The 16,299-nt window shown below is 36.4% G+C and overlaps 1 protein-coding gene across 11 annotated transcripts in view; it reads left to right on the top strand.

Annotated features, from left to right (window-relative positions):
- The window catches only part of osbpl1a (oxysterol binding protein-like 1A), a 38,385-nt gene that overhangs the window by 8,777 nt on the left and 13,309 nt on the right, over positions 1 to 16,299 (top strand). For all 11 annotated transcript variants that reach the window (XM_053237991.1, XM_053237996.1, XM_034308404.2 and 8 more), the window contains 12 exons: positions 3,260 to 3,345; positions 4,214 to 4,358; positions 5,274 to 5,341; positions 6,048 to 6,092; positions 7,107 to 7,180; positions 7,578 to 7,641; positions 7,745 to 7,840; positions 7,960 to 8,082; positions 9,041 to 9,122; positions 9,698 to 9,804; positions 13,532 to 13,697; positions 15,434 to 15,629. In XM_053237991.1, coding sequence (XP_053093966.1) covers positions 3,260 to 3,345; positions 4,214 to 4,358; positions 5,274 to 5,341; positions 6,048 to 6,092; positions 7,107 to 7,180; positions 7,578 to 7,641; positions 7,745 to 7,840; positions 7,960 to 8,082; positions 9,041 to 9,122; positions 9,698 to 9,804; positions 13,532 to 13,697; positions 15,434 to 15,629 — 1,252 coding nt within the window. The remainder of the gene's footprint in view (positions 1 to 3,259; positions 3,346 to 4,213; positions 4,359 to 5,273; positions 5,342 to 6,047; positions 6,093 to 7,106; positions 7,181 to 7,577; positions 7,642 to 7,744; positions 7,841 to 7,959; positions 8,083 to 9,040; positions 9,123 to 9,697; positions 9,805 to 13,531; positions 13,698 to 15,433; positions 15,630 to 16,299) is intronic.

Raw genomic sequence — 16,299 nt, 5'->3', positions numbered from 1 at the left:
ATATACAACAGTTAGTTCTGGTCCACTAATTTGTTTGGACAAGCGGTGTACCAAGAGTGCTGATATTTAGTATAACAGCCCTTGTACATTTCACTGTTTGGATCAATCCACTTGTCTGTATTCGCTACATAACATTCGATTCTAGCAATAGTTCGTTACACTGAAATGGTTACTACACTTATTGCGGGCTGTCACTCTGTCTGTGCGTTGCATGGCAGCACGAAGGTGTGTATGATTTATGAGGAATGTTGTCTACAAGTTGGGCCAAACTACCTCTCTATAATTTAGATATCTGTTTTTGAGTCAACGTGGTATAAATCTCCTTATATTTGCTCACTAATAAGACAAATTGTTTTTTTTTGTTTTTTTTTACTAAAATTGAATTGTTTCTTTTTCTCCCACCCCCACCCCCTACCCCCCAATAAAAAAAATAATTTGCATCAGGATTTATTGGTTGTGAGCTTAAAAAAAAAAAAAGAAAGAAAGAAAAAAAAAGCTTAACTTCAAATGGCACTATTCTATTTTAACTTGAGGTAGATTTACTGTGACTAAAAAATGCTGCAAGGCCACTTCATGTATGATTACATGCAGGGTTTCCACAGTCATGTTTTTGTTTTAGATAAGATCAGGCTAGTTTGGAGCAAGGTTGCAGGTGGTGAGTATTTTGATCAAGAGAGCAAAATTGGCTGTTGGCTGTGTGTGTTGGCTCTGAGTGGGACAGGCATACTCAGTCTCCTGTGAGACACAGCGATACTAGCCAATCGTGAGCATCTGTGAGCTCATTTATGAGGGAGAAGGAGAATTGCTCTTTCCTCTGAGACTGTTATGCTGCCCTGTGATGCAGCATGAGCAAAAGTTTGAAGAGATGTGTTTGGCTGGTGTCATGTGTTAGCCTTCCCCCTCACCGGTAGGTACCTTCCCCCCTCTCTGGTTGGTAGGGAGAAAATAGAGTGAAAAAAGTTTGCGGCTGATCTTGTTTTAAAGAAAATAATTGGAATTCAGTCTAAATAATTTTCATAAAGAAAGGCTACAGTAAAGAAAGTGTACAGTCAGGTCCATAAATATTGGGACAGTGACACAGTTTTGGTAATTTTGCCTCTGCACACCACCACAGTGGATTTGAAATGAAGCAGTCAAGATGTGACTGAAGCGTAGACTTTCAGCTTTAATTCAAGGGGTTTAACAAAAATATTGCATTAACCGTTTAGGAATTACAGCCATTTTTTACAGAGTTCCTCCATTTTCACAGGCTCAAAAGTAATGGGACAAACTAATATAATCATAAATATTAGGATTATTTTTATTACTTGGAGGTAAATCCTTTGCAGTCAATGACTACCTGAAGTCTGGACCCCATGGACATCACCAAATGCTGAGTTTCCTCCCTTGAGATGATTTGCCAGGTCTTTACTGCAGCCATCTTCAGTTGCTGCTTGTTTGTGGGTCATTCTGCCTTCAGATTGTCTTCAGTAAGTGAAAAGCAGCTCAGTTGGGTTGAGGTCAGGTGACTGACTCGGCCATTTAAGAACATTTAATTTCCAAGCTCTTGGGCTGCTTTCACAGTATGTTTTGGGTTGTTATCCATCTGTACTGTGAAGCGCTGTCCTATCAGTTTTGCAGCGTTTGACTGAATCTGAGCAGAAAGTATAGCTCTGTACACTTCAGAATTCATCCTGCTACTTCTATCAACAGTCACATTATCAATAAACCCCAGTGACCCAGTTCCATTGGCAGCCAAACATGCCCATGCCATGACACTGCCTCCACATGTTTGATGGATGATGTGGTATGCTTTGGATCATGAGCCTTTCCTTTCCTTCTCCATACTTTTCTCTTCCCATCATTCTGGTACAAGTTAATCTTGCATCAGAACTCGTCAGGCTTTTTTTAGAGGTTTTTTAGCAAAGTCTAATCTGGCCTTTGTGTTCTTGAGTGTTACCAGTGGTTTGCATCTTGAGGTAAACCGTCTGTATTTACATTCATGAAGGTGGCTCTTGATTGTAGACTTTGACAATGATAGGCCTACCTCCTCCAGAGTGTTCCTGACTTGGCTAGATGTTGTGAAGAGGTTGTTCTTCAATAAGAAAAGAATTCTGCAATCATCCACTTTAGTTGTTTTCTGTGGTCTCCCAGGCCTTTTGGTGTTGCTGAGCTCGCCAGTGCATTCCTTCTTTTTAAGAATGCACCAAATTGTTGATTTGGCCCTCCTAAAGTTTCTGCTATCTCTCTGATAGGTCTGTTTTGGTTTTTCAGCCTAATGATGGCCTCCTTCACTTGCATTAACACCTCTTTGGACGGCATATTGAGAGTTCCCATGAACAGCTACCAAATGCAAATTCAACACTTGGAATCAGCTCCAGACCTTTTATCTCCTTAATTTATCATGATATAAGGAGGAAACAGGCCACAGCTGGCCATGAAACTGCTTATCAGTCAATTGTCCCATTACTTTTGAGCCTGTGAAAATGGAGGAACTCTGTAAAAAATGGCTGTAATTCCTAAACGGTTAATGCAATATTTTTGTTAAACCCCTTGAATTAAAGCTGAAAGTCTACGCTTCAGTCACATCTTGACTGCTTCATTTCAAATCCACTGTGGTGGTGTACAGAGGCAAAATTACCAAAACTGTGTCACTGTCCCAATATTTATGGACCTGACTGTAAGTGCAGACAGGGTATCTGAGATTGGGAGAGGGAAAAGCAGATTATGGAATGGATATGGCTGTACCAAGTGATTATAAAAAGGCATATTGTGATGTGCAAATCAGAAATGCGTGCACACCACAGTGAATTTGTTTCCTATGCAAGCACTGAGAAAAAGAGGAAAAATGAGTCTCTCTTTTCCAGTGCTTACACTTTTTGGGCTTGGTCTTTTTGAGGTTTTTGAGACATAGTCGCACTGGACATTTTCCTGAGACGTGGTAACCCTGATGACATGTAAAACATACACTGGTGATTGAGGAAAATTCCTTGTCTGAAAGCAAACTTATATTATTAGGGTAAACTGTATGTATATATATATGTATATATAAATCTCCTTTAAAATTTTCTTACATTTATTTGCGTATAGTTTTTTTAAATTTGTAATTTACTCAAAACTCGTGTTGCACGTGACAACTGGTGTTGCATGTAACAAAGTAGTGATTCCTCACATGGATTTAATGCATGACAGGAAATGTATGCTTACAGTTTTCTACAGAAAGCAATGTGACTTTGCATCCTGACTTTGTGTTTTTCAATGCTGATGACTGTTTTGTCAGCGGCTGAACGAACCGAGGAGAGGAAGTTGGAGGAGCAGGTGTTAGAAGCAGCTCGAGAAGGAGCCACAACCACCCTGTTAAAACTGGTACCAGCACCACAGCTTATCACCTGCATCATGATCATGTGCAACAGCCAGCATTATAAACATGTTGAGCAACATTTTGCCCAGTGTTTAGCATGTGCTCTGAGAGGTTATGAAATTCAGAGAAAAGGTTATGTTCTTATTCCCAGCTTCACTATAAACTGTTTGTGGCTGCTTTGTGCTTAACCCAAGCGGTTAATCTCCTTCCCCTTCTTCATTTTGCATTCTTGCCTGATAAGCAGTGTGTACAGTGCTTTCATGTATTTTGTGTGGCCTCATTTCCTGTTGGTGAAACATCTACCTCTAACTTGTAGTTTTTAGCCACAAAAGTCAAAAAGCTCACAAGCTTAGACACTCCAAACTGATTTATATTTTCCTATAACAGCATGTCCAGAAGTGCTATATTCTTTTTATACCACAGCAGTTTGTGGTAGAGTTTGTAGAACCAGATGTACTTTTTATCCATTTATAGTTGTATTTTAATGTTGTGGAATGTCCAAGAAACAAGTTAGTTCCTGTCCAACTTACGTTATAACAGCTATAAACAGTTGTTCCCTCACCAGCCTGTTTTTTCTCTCTTGAAGTTAATAATACAAAAAAATGCAGCTTGCAGACTAAAGTTACAGGCTTACCTTCCATAAATGATAATATTATTAGAATATTAGAACAAGTGCAATAATGTAAACCTGAGATTTGAAGCTACACTATTGTCAGACCTGCTGTTATAGAAAATTAAGGAATTATAAAGAATTTTATACACTGGTGTAATACAGTAAAAATTTGAAAAGTGTTGGTCTAGTCATTGTTGGTAATTGCTAATGAAGAATGCTTAACTAAGTCTGTGTTGCATGTTGTTTCTCTCTCAACATAGCTGAACAGGAAGAAACCTCCAAATATCAACTGCACGGACCTGCTGGGTAACACGCCTTTACACTGTGCTGCATACAGAGGCCAGAAACAGTGCGCAGTCAAACTGCTGCAGAACGGAGCCAACCCCAACATCAAGAACAAGAACGGTAATAAAAGAACTCATCATCATCGTCTTCATCATCGTCATCATCATCATCATCATCTCACACAAAACTCAGACAAACACAAAAACTAAATATTACATTACACATTAGGAAGTTCTCTATGAGCATGAAGTAGAACTGAAACTTGAAGTATAGAATAAAAACTAAGACTTTTTTTGTTATTTTGGTGAAGTAGAATTATAAATTATAATTATAATAAATTATAATAAAAAATGAATGAACGAAGAATCAAAGAAAATCATTTGCCATCAGAAAACAGTTTTCAGTACTTTTAAAAGTAGTTAATACAGCACTACTTTTATTTGAATATGGTATTTGTATTAATTTTTCATTTCAAAATGAAATTGGGAAAACAAGGAAACAAAATTTTGTTTTACTTTAGTTTTGCTTTATTCTTGCCATGCATTAAATTAGGGTTAGATATTAATTCATTTTTTCATAAAATTTTATATATATATATATATATATATATATATATATATATATATATATATATATAAATAAAAAGCAATATTATATTATTATTATATATATTATAATGATATATTAATATTATAGTATTATAATTACTATATATTATATTATTATAATATAATAACTCAGTACATTTCAGCATGAACAGAGTCGAGTTGACCTAGAAGTCGGCTATTCTACAGACTATTCTCGGGTATAACTCTGTAACTGGGAAAAAAAATTACGCTGAAATAAATTTTGAGGGCGGAGTTACATGTTTAAGTGATTTGGAAATGAAATTCTGCGTTTTTATGACCCTGTTTAATAGTAGTGCTGAATGTAACAATATCTTGTTTGTTGCCTATAAAGAAGTCTTTGGAGGTCAGTGTGTGATGATTTAGACAAGCTTTGATTGATTGAGTTTTCTCCCTGGTGTGTTTTCAGGTCAGACTGTGTTTGATCTTGCAAAGGACACAGAGATGAGGCAGATCCTGGACGGCAGTTTTAAGAAAGTAAATGCAGCACGAAGATGTACTACACTACTTTGTTAACATTTATACCACAATACTATAGAATTCTGGATTCTGATTGGTCAGAAGGTGTTGATTAATTTCACAGGTTTATTTTAATGCACTTGTTGTAATATGCTACTGTTTCTATAGTAACAGCTCAATCACAGGGACTTGTACAGCAGATGCTCCACATAAACAGATTAAAGAAAATTGTTTTTTGTAAGGAGGCGTTTATTTAACATTAATGGAAGGAGTCTCCAGTGTCAGTGTTTTGTAAGTCAGAGGTAAAAACCTTTTTCCCGACATATTCTGTACAGAGGAGTGTATGCTTTGCCGTTTGTCAGTATTTTTTTTTTTGTCTTAGTAACTTCAAGAGACAAAAAAAAAAGTTTATATTTTTTGGAATGACTGTTTATAGCTGCTATAATATAGGCAAGAAAAGGACCTAACTTGTTTTCTTGGACATTCCATAATGATGAATGTAACTATAAACAGACAATAAGTATGATGTGGTTTAATAAATAAAAAATGTAAATCTTGGCAAATTGCTGTGCTGTATGAGGAATGAAACACATCAGGACATGCTGTTTTGGAAAATAATCAACTTCAGGGTTCTTGGTAACTTCGCTCAGTGGATTATTTTCCCATAGCAGCAGATTGTTACAGTGAGACCAAAGTGCTTAGCAATGCTTTTTTTTCTTCACAGGGTCTGAGGCGTTATGTTCAGATGTTTGATGGTCCACTTTGGAAGGTATTTCAGTGATATGCTCTTCTTCCCTGCCTGTGTGTGTGTGTGTGTGTGTGTGTGTGCATAGCGTAATTTACCATACTGTATATGCTTAAAAATCAAGGATATAAAAATCTTTCATATTAAGAGTTAAGTCGTCTTTGGACAGGATAAGTTGCTTCTCTGACAAGTCTTTTTAAATGTTGTCTATACTTTATTGTTTGTGTTTTAATCTTGGTTAATTCTTGGGTCAGTTTTTTTTTTTTTTTTTTTTTGGCTGGGATATGATAGAGAGAGAGACAGAGAGAGAGAGAGACAGAGAGAGAGAGAGACAGAGAGAGAGAGAGGCAGAGAGAGAGACAGGCAGAGAGAGAGGCAGAGAGAGAGAGAGACAGAGAGAGAGGCAGAGAGAGAGTGACTTAATACTGTATATATTACCTTGGGATATTTGTACAGGTCATTTTGTAGAATGTAATCAGCAGAAAAATCTTTCCATATGCAGAACGAAAAAAAAAGCTTGTCTTCTAAGCAGCAAAAGCTCATAAACTAGCAATAAGCTAGTCAGCTAATGTTAGTGATATGAGTGATAATGTTCATGATGTAACAGCACATTGTGGTCAGTATTATGGATTTAACCACCTAATATGTCTGTATATTTATTGATCTAAACCAAACAATGTTATAATCTTATTTAAAAGTAGCGAAGTGGTGTTAGAGAGTTAGAGTAGGAATTGTAAAGCTAATCCAATCTGAAGAGGGCGTTATGCTAGTTGATGCGAGATGAAATGTCAGGTTGCTAGAGTCAGTGCTAGATGTTTTTTTAGCTGTGTCTATACTATGTGAACCTGTAGCTCGAAATCCATGCTGTTGTCATTCACAGTCTGATCTGAGAGATGTATTGGATACTAAATTTTTAAATTAGATTAGTATATCTGCAATGCAAACACATTTTAAAACACTTTTTTTTAGTGGGACAGTGTTCAACTGTGGTGCCATGTTCTCTATCAAAAATGTCTCTAATGTTTTTTATCGCTCCAGAGCACCAGGTTCTTTGGCTGGCGTTCCTGCTGGGTCGTTCTTCAAGATGGCGTTTTGTCATGGTACTCAAAACAGTGAGTGTTTTTACAAGTTTCACATTCACAAACATGCTGGATTAAAAGGTGTGTATTGTCTTAGTTTTAGAGCTAAAGAAATACCCAGCTTTGAAGCAGATAGATTCATTTTAATAATGCCCTTGAGTACATGTACTAGTGGGCATGCCTTGAGGACCATAAATGGGAAAGTGGGTGTGTCTTTAAGTAGGAGATACTAAGAGATGATTATCATAAACTAGCTGGACAGGATATTTCATGAAACATCTTATAAAACTACTCACAAACTTAGATGAACTCCAGCACACACACACCTGCATCAATCAAGACACACTCTCCAGACTGTGGCATTTAAAATATTACTAATAGAATTTTTAATTCTAATGGATTTTTCGTGATTTTTTTTTTCTCATTTCAGGTCTGATGCTGCATCCAACAGTCAGAGTAAAGGCTCCAAGGCCCTGACCCAGGCCCAATGTAGTGTAAGATCAATCATTAATAATAAAAAGATAGATATATTACTAGATTCACTTATACTTGTTTTTAATATAGTCAGTGTCCTAATATGTGGCTTTGCTCTAACAGACTAAAGACAGCTGCTACTTCACAGTCAAGTGCTTTGATGACAGCATCCATTATTTTAAAGTCTCACCAAAAGGCGACCCAGAAGCCACCAGAAAAGTGAGAACAGGTTTTGATCATTAGAGAAGATTCCTAAAAAAACCAGGATTGTTTTTATACCCACGCTGAGACGGTGCATGGTCTGAATATTGAGAGGCGTGTGTGTTTGTGTGTTATAGAAATGGTTGGAAGCTATTGAGGCGCACTCTGCATTCAGCACTCATTACTGCTCGCAGGATCAGGACAGTGAGGACGACGAGGATGATGTGATATCACTGGGTGAGCTGACGGAGTCTCTGCAGGTGAGGAGCGAACTGTTTATCGTTTATTCTGTTAATTACAAGTTACATTACAATACAGTTGAATACAGAATTTTATAGAAATGCTCATTTTCATCTGTTGTCTCTGGGCTGGATGAATGTGAAGGAAAAAAAAAGAACAAATAGGGGACGAAATAACTCCACAAAACAACATTAACCACATAAAACTAACACATAAAATAAAAAACACAATTCATGATACAATCTCGAGAATAATTTATGTAAACATTAGAAACGTGCTTTCGAGCTGAACATCATGTTAGTTCTCCTGACTTTCCAACAACCATATTTTAATTGTCTTAGTTACACACATACTGTAACTTAAATCCCTTAATCCCATTTTCCTGAGTGATATCAGCTTGACTGATTACGTCCAGTGCCCCTGTCAGCCAGAAGTTTATGTTTCGGCTTGAAATACACTCAAAAACTATGGAACGCCATTCCAATATTAAACGCACAAATACAACACTATCAGTTTATTAATCGGATTATCCCTTTAAAACAAAAAGGTTTTTTTAATTGGAGAAGATGTATCTTAATCAGAAACGTTGCTTATCTTGAGAAATAAATTTTTCTGGGTTAAATTATGAATTAAATTAAAGTGGTCTGTAGCAAATAAGTGCTAGGTCAGCTTATCCTTCAAACCATTGGCACATTCTCCTAGTTTTCAGTCACATAATGCGTGAAAAGAAAATGCTCTGTAATATTTTAAAATACATTTTAACAAGGTGGTATTTAAGCAAATTAACAGCTTTCATAGAATACTTCTTTCATGCCCTTGAATGACCAATAATCTCGTATGCATACACATCATCATAAATGAAGAATATCTGTTATAACATAGCATTTCAGAATAGTCAAAACCTTGGACCTTTGATGTCGTGATGTGGTTCTGGTGTAGCTTATAGTCTTCAAATTCTTTTCCAAATTCTGTTTACAGCGGGCCGAGACGTGTCACGGGAAGTTGGAGTCTGAGGTGTTGTCCTTCCTCTCTATGGTGAAAGAGGATGCACTCGGTGAAGGTAAGAACAGCTTTCATATCTTTCATATCTATATTCATATCTTTTCATTATTAATTAAAAAACAGTACAGACTGCTCTTATGTCAGGAGAGATAGTTTCAGTATGGGACAAGACTTTTTCTCCATTACTTATTTATTTATTACTCTCCAACCACAAGGTATCCACTATCAGGTTAAAATAAATATTCCCCTTGTGACAGTAATAGCAAAATTATCTGCCAATAGAACAACACTTGAAATTAATAAAAATGTCTAGAAATAGGTTTAATAATCTTGTATTTGGTTTATTATAATCTTATTATAGGAAATACTAGATAGATTTGACTATATTCAAAATATTTTCACTCGCTAGGATGTAATTTTTATATTCCAGCACGCATGCATAATTGTTTTGTTTTTTTTTTTTTTAATTTCTCTCCTTTTTTAGTTTTCCTTTTTTAATGTAGTTTTTCTTTCTGTCTATCTTCTCTTTAGTTTCTCTTAAAATGAGGTAGTGGGGAAAAGAATGTATTAATGTATTTCTCTGCCCTGTGGGGTGTGTGTGTGTGTGTGTGTGTGTGTGTTGTATTGGTGCAGGCCTCCCGGTGGCTGTGCTGCAGAAGCTTAGAGAGGTGTGTGATGCATCCAGCGAGACCTGTTCGGCTCTCCGTCAGTGTCTCGACTTGTTCTCCAAACAGGAGGGGGTAAGAAGCAACATACTGAGTTTAATTCACTGCTAGATGAAGAGGAGAGTTAATCAGAAAGTGCTAATGTATCACAGTAATCATGTCTGGTTTAACTGTGCACAATTAGAATCCTAATGGATTCATTAGTAACAATTTTCAGAAGTGGCAAAGCAAACAATACTGTATGTTGACTCCTTCAAAAGAAAATGACGATCATTCATTCATAAAAGATGTTAGGAGTTAAGGAAATCATAAATTTTTAATTTATAATGTAGAGGTCATTTTAATATTTAGTTAGACTAGCTCTGCAGTCTGATCTGAATCATACATAGGGCATTTCGAATAAGGACACGCCTACACCAGCCATTTGCAGGACCCTTCCAAACAGAACTGTTAAAAAAGCGTTTACTAAAAAACAGTCGAATCTGAAGGGAACACTTTGCTCCCAAGATTCTTTGCACTGTTTTTATACTGAATGGAAAAAAAAATGCTTTGCAGGAGTATTCACCTCCCTTGAACGTTTCCACATTTTGTACAACCTGGAAGTGAAATGGATGTAACTGGGATTATAAGTCATGAATCTATACAAATTAGCACATAATATTGAAGTGTGTGTGTGTGTGTGTGTGTGTGGGTGTGTGTGTGGGTGTGGGTGTGGGTGTGGGTGTGGGTGTGGGTGGGTGGGGGGGGAGAGAATCAGTATAATTTGCTAAATTATTTATGAATAAAAAACATAAAGTTGTGATTGCAAAAGTATTCCCCCCCATTGCTGTGAAACCCCTAAATTAGTTGAGTGCATGTAAAGTGTCACAATATACAACTGTTTTAGAGAACATACTTAAACGAACAGCATCGTGAACACCAAGGAGATATCAAAACGAGTCCATGACAAAGTTCTGGAAAAACAGGGGGTGAAAACTTATGCACGCCTCCTAAACCACCCAAACCAGTTCTTGTTAGCATTAAAAATGAGGTTGAATTAAATATAACCAGTGATGTAATTGAATCAGAAAAAAAATCAACAGCGTCGTCGTCACACATATTTGCTGTTGTTACTGCATATGTCTCAGGTAGTACAGGAGAAGGTGATGGTTTATCAGTATGATGACCTGAGATCAGGTGTGTTACTCAGCGTGACAGCCTGACACTCGGGCAGCGCAAACCCAGGAGCATGGGGTCGAAGGCTGGGTGAAGGCCAGGAGATTGATCACTGATAACGCAGGCTAATTTGATCATTAGCAAGTTTGATAGGGGAATGTTCTTGGTCAGGAAGATCTCAAAGATCTCACCGGAGATCAGGAGTATCCATGTCAGTTCCCCCTGACTGCTAAAATCTGTCAAAGGGCTTAAAAGAGAAAATCCTCAGTTTGGAAAGGGAGACAGTGTGCAAGCTGTGGAAACTAACTGCTTTTTGGCATCTAAGGGTTTCAGTGTAGAAAAAAAAAAATAATGGACCACTTTATGTACTCTCAGCACATATAAATATTTTATTATCATAGCTGAACTATTTTAAATATTCAAAATATTATTAAATATTTTAATAACTTAAATATTTAATTTAGAATTTATTATATTATATTAATTTTTAACATTTAAATAAATATCTAGCTAATTTAAATAAAATTTAAATATAATTTAATATATTAATATTTTTTAATTTATAATTTATTACAAATTATTTAACTTAAATATTAAATAGCAAATTAAGTAAATATGTATGTGGGTGGTTCCATGACTGTGGTGTCTTTATCCATTTTTTTTTTAAATCTAAGAAAGCATGCAAAAACATGTGATGACCCATCTCAGGCAACAGCATCTCACTGAACGTAAGGCTGTTCTGTGAGATATTGCTGTTACAGGAAAAAAATTTACATGTTGTGATCAAGAGGAGTTACTATTACCACCCTGAAGTTTTTATCTATTAAAGAATGGCATATACTTTTTATCCATTTAAAGTTACAGTTAATGTTGAGGAACATCAGCCTGTCTTTTTTCTCCCTTTATGAAATTAAAAAGGGGAAAAAAAAGCAAAAAAAAAACACAGCTTGTCATGTTATCGAGAAACCGTAAAGTATAAACTCATCTGTCCTGAAGATGTCGGAAAGCTACACCTGACACTGGAGACTCTTTCCATAAATATTACTTACAGAAATGTTACTGCACCATATCAAGGATTATACATTTTTAAAATCAATTTATGTGGAGCGTCTGCTGTACAAGTCTCTGTGAATGAGTTAGATAATGAATCTGACCAATCAGAATCGAGAATTCAACAGAGCTGTACTATAAATGCAATTAATAAGTTTGAAATCTAAGAGATTAAATATCTGCTTTAAATATTTTGCTATAGGCTTTTTTTTTTTTCATTTTATAAACTTTTGCATTAAGTTCTAAAAAGTATTTGATTGAAACAACAGAGATGGGTGTGTGCTGGGGGTGACTGGTGTTTGCAGCCTTGTCCTTGTATTACCCTGTGTGTAAGAGACACCAGCAGTGATGGCAGTCCATCAGGTCTGTCAGTGCATGTTTTTGCAAAGGGCCGCCAGTTACATGATACCCAAAGGATTGTGTTTCCAAATGAGTGTACTGGAACATGACAGACCGCCTCTGTTCTATCAGCTCGTTCAGGAAATTAATCATGGCTTATCTTAATCATAGACGGTACGCAAAATGTGATCTTAATATTTAACCAAAAGCTACTGGAGTGCTAGCATTATTATGTTCATAGCGGTGACGCTTAAATTTATACTCTAGTGTTTTGTATCCTAAATGTCATGCAGCCTGGAAAAACATATCAGATGGTGCTAAGGCTAAATTCTGGAAAACCAAAAGGTGGTTTTTGAAGATTTTGAGACCAACATTTTTCAGTCTCTAATATACTTTGACATCTCTACTTTATGAAGACATAAACATAAACAGAAATATTTTACCAAAGTGACATAGCAGTGTTTTTATTTTGGTCCCTTTCGAACCTGCCTTGGCGTCTATGTGCATAGATCACGTCTACTTTAACAAACACAGCAATAACAACAGTCAATCTGCATGAAGTCGTCTAAAACCTCGCTCACTAAGTGTGATTTTCTCAAGATTTGATCAAGTTGTTAAATATGAAACAGACATAAGCATAATCAGTTCAGATTGTAATTGGTTTGTAATCAATCAAAATGTCAGCGATGCTCCTGCCCCATCACATCATCATCATAACAGAGAAGGGTGCTTACACGCTCTGTACAGATGACACCACACAAAAATATAAAATGTTTAATAATTAGAAATTGATCCAGAACAACCGAAGTGAGTGAATGAATCAGCAATTATTTCACAACCGATGTTAGTGTGAACACAGATCAGTGGAGTGAAGAGACAACAATGAGGCTCATGTTTAAACACAGTGAGTGATTTTTTTTTTTTTTTTTTTTTTTGACCTCAGGTGATGAGACAGAGTGTGTGGATAATAAGTGAGAACATTGTTTCCTGTTGTAAACTTTAAAATATGGCAGAAATGTTGTTTCTCCACCAATAGATTAGGTTATAAATGTAGAGGTTGCCGTGGTGTCTTTTAGCGGAAAAATCTTTAAATGCTTAAACCTTTAAAACTTTAAAATGCCAGACCATGGGTGTGATACCTGCATAAGATAAACTGCTTTCAGTTCAGGAATGCCTGCCGTTTTCAGAATTATATATAGTAGAAAATGTCTAAATTTGACTCTTTTTAACTTGTGTGTGTGTGTGTATGTGTGTGTAGGCATGCAGTCTGAAGCTGGAACAGGAAGTGGAGAAGAACAAGATCCTGTCGGAGGCTCTGCAGACTTTGGCTACGGAGCATCATGAGCTGGAGCAGTCTGTGGTTCGAGGCTCGTCTCCCCGCAGCGCCATTCTCAGCGAAGACGACTTCTACGATGCGCTTTCCTGTTAGTGCTCCTCCATTTTTTTAAGCAGTAATTTACCAATAAGTGCTATACTGTCAGCTCCAAAAGTATTTGCATCCTTCAAGAGATTATGCAAAAAAATCCATCATCAGTAAGTTCTTTATCCTGGTCAGGGTGGAGGTGGAGCCGAGGCTCATCCCGGGAACACTGGGTGTGAGGCATGAATGCGGAGGCTTGTTCATTATTCTTGAGAATGATCTATATTGCTCTCAGACACACGTGTGAAATCCCCATATCATCCATCAACATGAGGAAAAATAAAGAACTTTAAACATAAAAAGACAGAAAATGTTTTTGACATGCATGTGTCAAAAAAGCTTGTGCAATTAACCTATCATTACACGCATTCAGAACCTTAATAAAACGTTTTCAGAAGTCTGAGAGACAAAGATGCCCCTAAAAACTACTGTTTCAAACTTGCACACTTTAATATAAGAGACTTCCTGATTGGAATTCCTTTTTGTAAATATAACAAGATAATCGCTTTTTCAGTCTCAAGTACAATGAAAAAACCACATACTCAGCTCATAATGAGCTCTTCATTCGTGAAGTAATTGATTACATTGATTGTTAGTTTTTAAACTGATCCATATATGGATTCACTGTATGTTGAGTTTAAAAGCCATTTTAGACTTAGAAGCCATTTTAAATCACCCCAGTTTTTTTCATGACAAATTGATGTTAATGCTATGGGGCTGTTTTGAACTAGCACCTCTTGTAAAGATTAATAATATCATGAATTCAACTAAGTACCTGGATAATTAATGCAAAACCTTGTTGCCTCTGCCAGGAGCTTAACCTTAGGTTCTCATTAGCAAGCAACAAGCCAATTGTGTCCAATGGTGGCTGGTGGCAATTTTTTTTTATTTCCATGTTACATGCTAGTGCGGTCATTGGCATATTAGCAAAGCAAGCTAACTGTACTAGCTAAGTACACTCACAAGAGGCACGAGAGATCTCTGCTACTTCCTTCCAAGCGTTATTTATCTTCTTAATGTCTCTATACACATTTATATATGACAGAATAAGATTTTCTCCATTTTTGTAGGAACTAATTGCAGATAGGAAGTAGTGAGTAGGGAACTGAAGAAACCGGACCATAGGATGGGTCAGAGGAACCATTTGAGCCAGTCGTTTGTATTTTGTAGCTTTACAGTGTCAGAGCTACTTTGCAAAGAATTGAGAAGATTTTGTTTGAAATGTTGCATGTTGCTGAAATCGTGGCTCCATATCTCACACGTATATAAAAAATAAACTTTGTCGCTTGCTAGTATGAACCTATGGTGAGATTTGATGTCATAATATCACTAAAGCATGTGTTATACATGTATTTTTCCCATTTTGTAAGGGGTGCCAATAATTCCAGAGTTGACTGCATGCTCTAAATACTGTATCAGTACTTTGAGGAACAACAACCATTGTTTCTGGTTTCATTAATGATGCAATGCCGTAGAACAATCGACTGCTTTTGTGTTTTTCCAGAAGCACATGTGCAGCTTCAGTAAACTGATCAAAGCAATATATTTGATCCAAACTTCTTTTTTTGCAGTAAATAAACACATTTTTTATATAGTTTTGTGTGTTTCATGTGCAGCTTCATTCTTCTCAGGGTTTTGGCTCCTTTAAAGGCCACCCGATCCCCTACTCTTGTTTCATTAGGTAGCTTGATGGCAGCTTCTCTCCTTAGTGTGTCCCATGTGTGTGTGTGTGTGCTATAGATTCCGACTCAGAGCATTCACAGAGCTGCCTAGAGTTGAGTCTCTCATTCAAGGAAGAGGACGAGGGCAGGTCAGAGCTCTATTATAGCTTGCCGAGTTGTCTCAGCAGAGGGAGGATGTCCCAGGAGGATTGGCGTGGTGATGAAGAGGAGGAGGATGAAGGAGCCAAACACAGTGGAGCAAAAAAAAAACACAGGTGAGTAATGAACATGGTGAACAAATTCATAACATAAAATGACAGAAAAAGAAGGTTGCTCCAGGTATGATCCCAAATTTCCTCATTAATTACTATGTTACTATTACTATTACTATGCTAATAGAATATGTAAAGTCTTGTATAACTGGAGCTTTTTATTATCATTTTCCCCTGTGCTGTGTTTTGTTTTGGTCATATATTGAAATAAATAATTTAGTTGGTGTGCACCAGAGGAGGAGCTCACGTCGAAACCGTAAAAGATTGATGAAGCGGCCAAACGTAACGGCTAGTAACTTGAACTTTTCAGTTAATCTGTGAAAACTGATAAAGGCGTTAACAGAGTGGACGAGATGTCTTTGTCTGTGTTTACTAATAGGAATTTTGCCTGTGAGTCCAAAATTATTGGCACCCTTCAAGAGAATGGGTAAAAATAAATTGCGATTAAAGTGGAGAAAATACTTCTAAATAAAAGATATTCTAAGGAAACTATTTCTTTTAACAAAAGTCACTTATAATGTTCTATATTATATATAACAATTTTGTTAATAATAGTATAATATTAATTTTGTTATTAATAATATTTTCTTTTGAAATCATGTTTCATAAGATAATTGACGTCCCTAAAAATTATTGAAAGTAAATGTGTTATTGTTATACATGCTTTGGTTTA

The sequence above is a fragment of the Pangasianodon hypophthalmus genome, chromosome 11 (genome assembly GCF_027358585.1).
Source record: "Pangasianodon hypophthalmus isolate fPanHyp1 chromosome 11, fPanHyp1.pri, whole genome shotgun sequence".
NCBI lineage: Eukaryota > Metazoa > Chordata > Actinopteri > Siluriformes > Pangasiidae > Pangasianodon > Pangasianodon hypophthalmus.
This window is presented reverse-complemented; position numbering and strand designations above follow the sequence as displayed.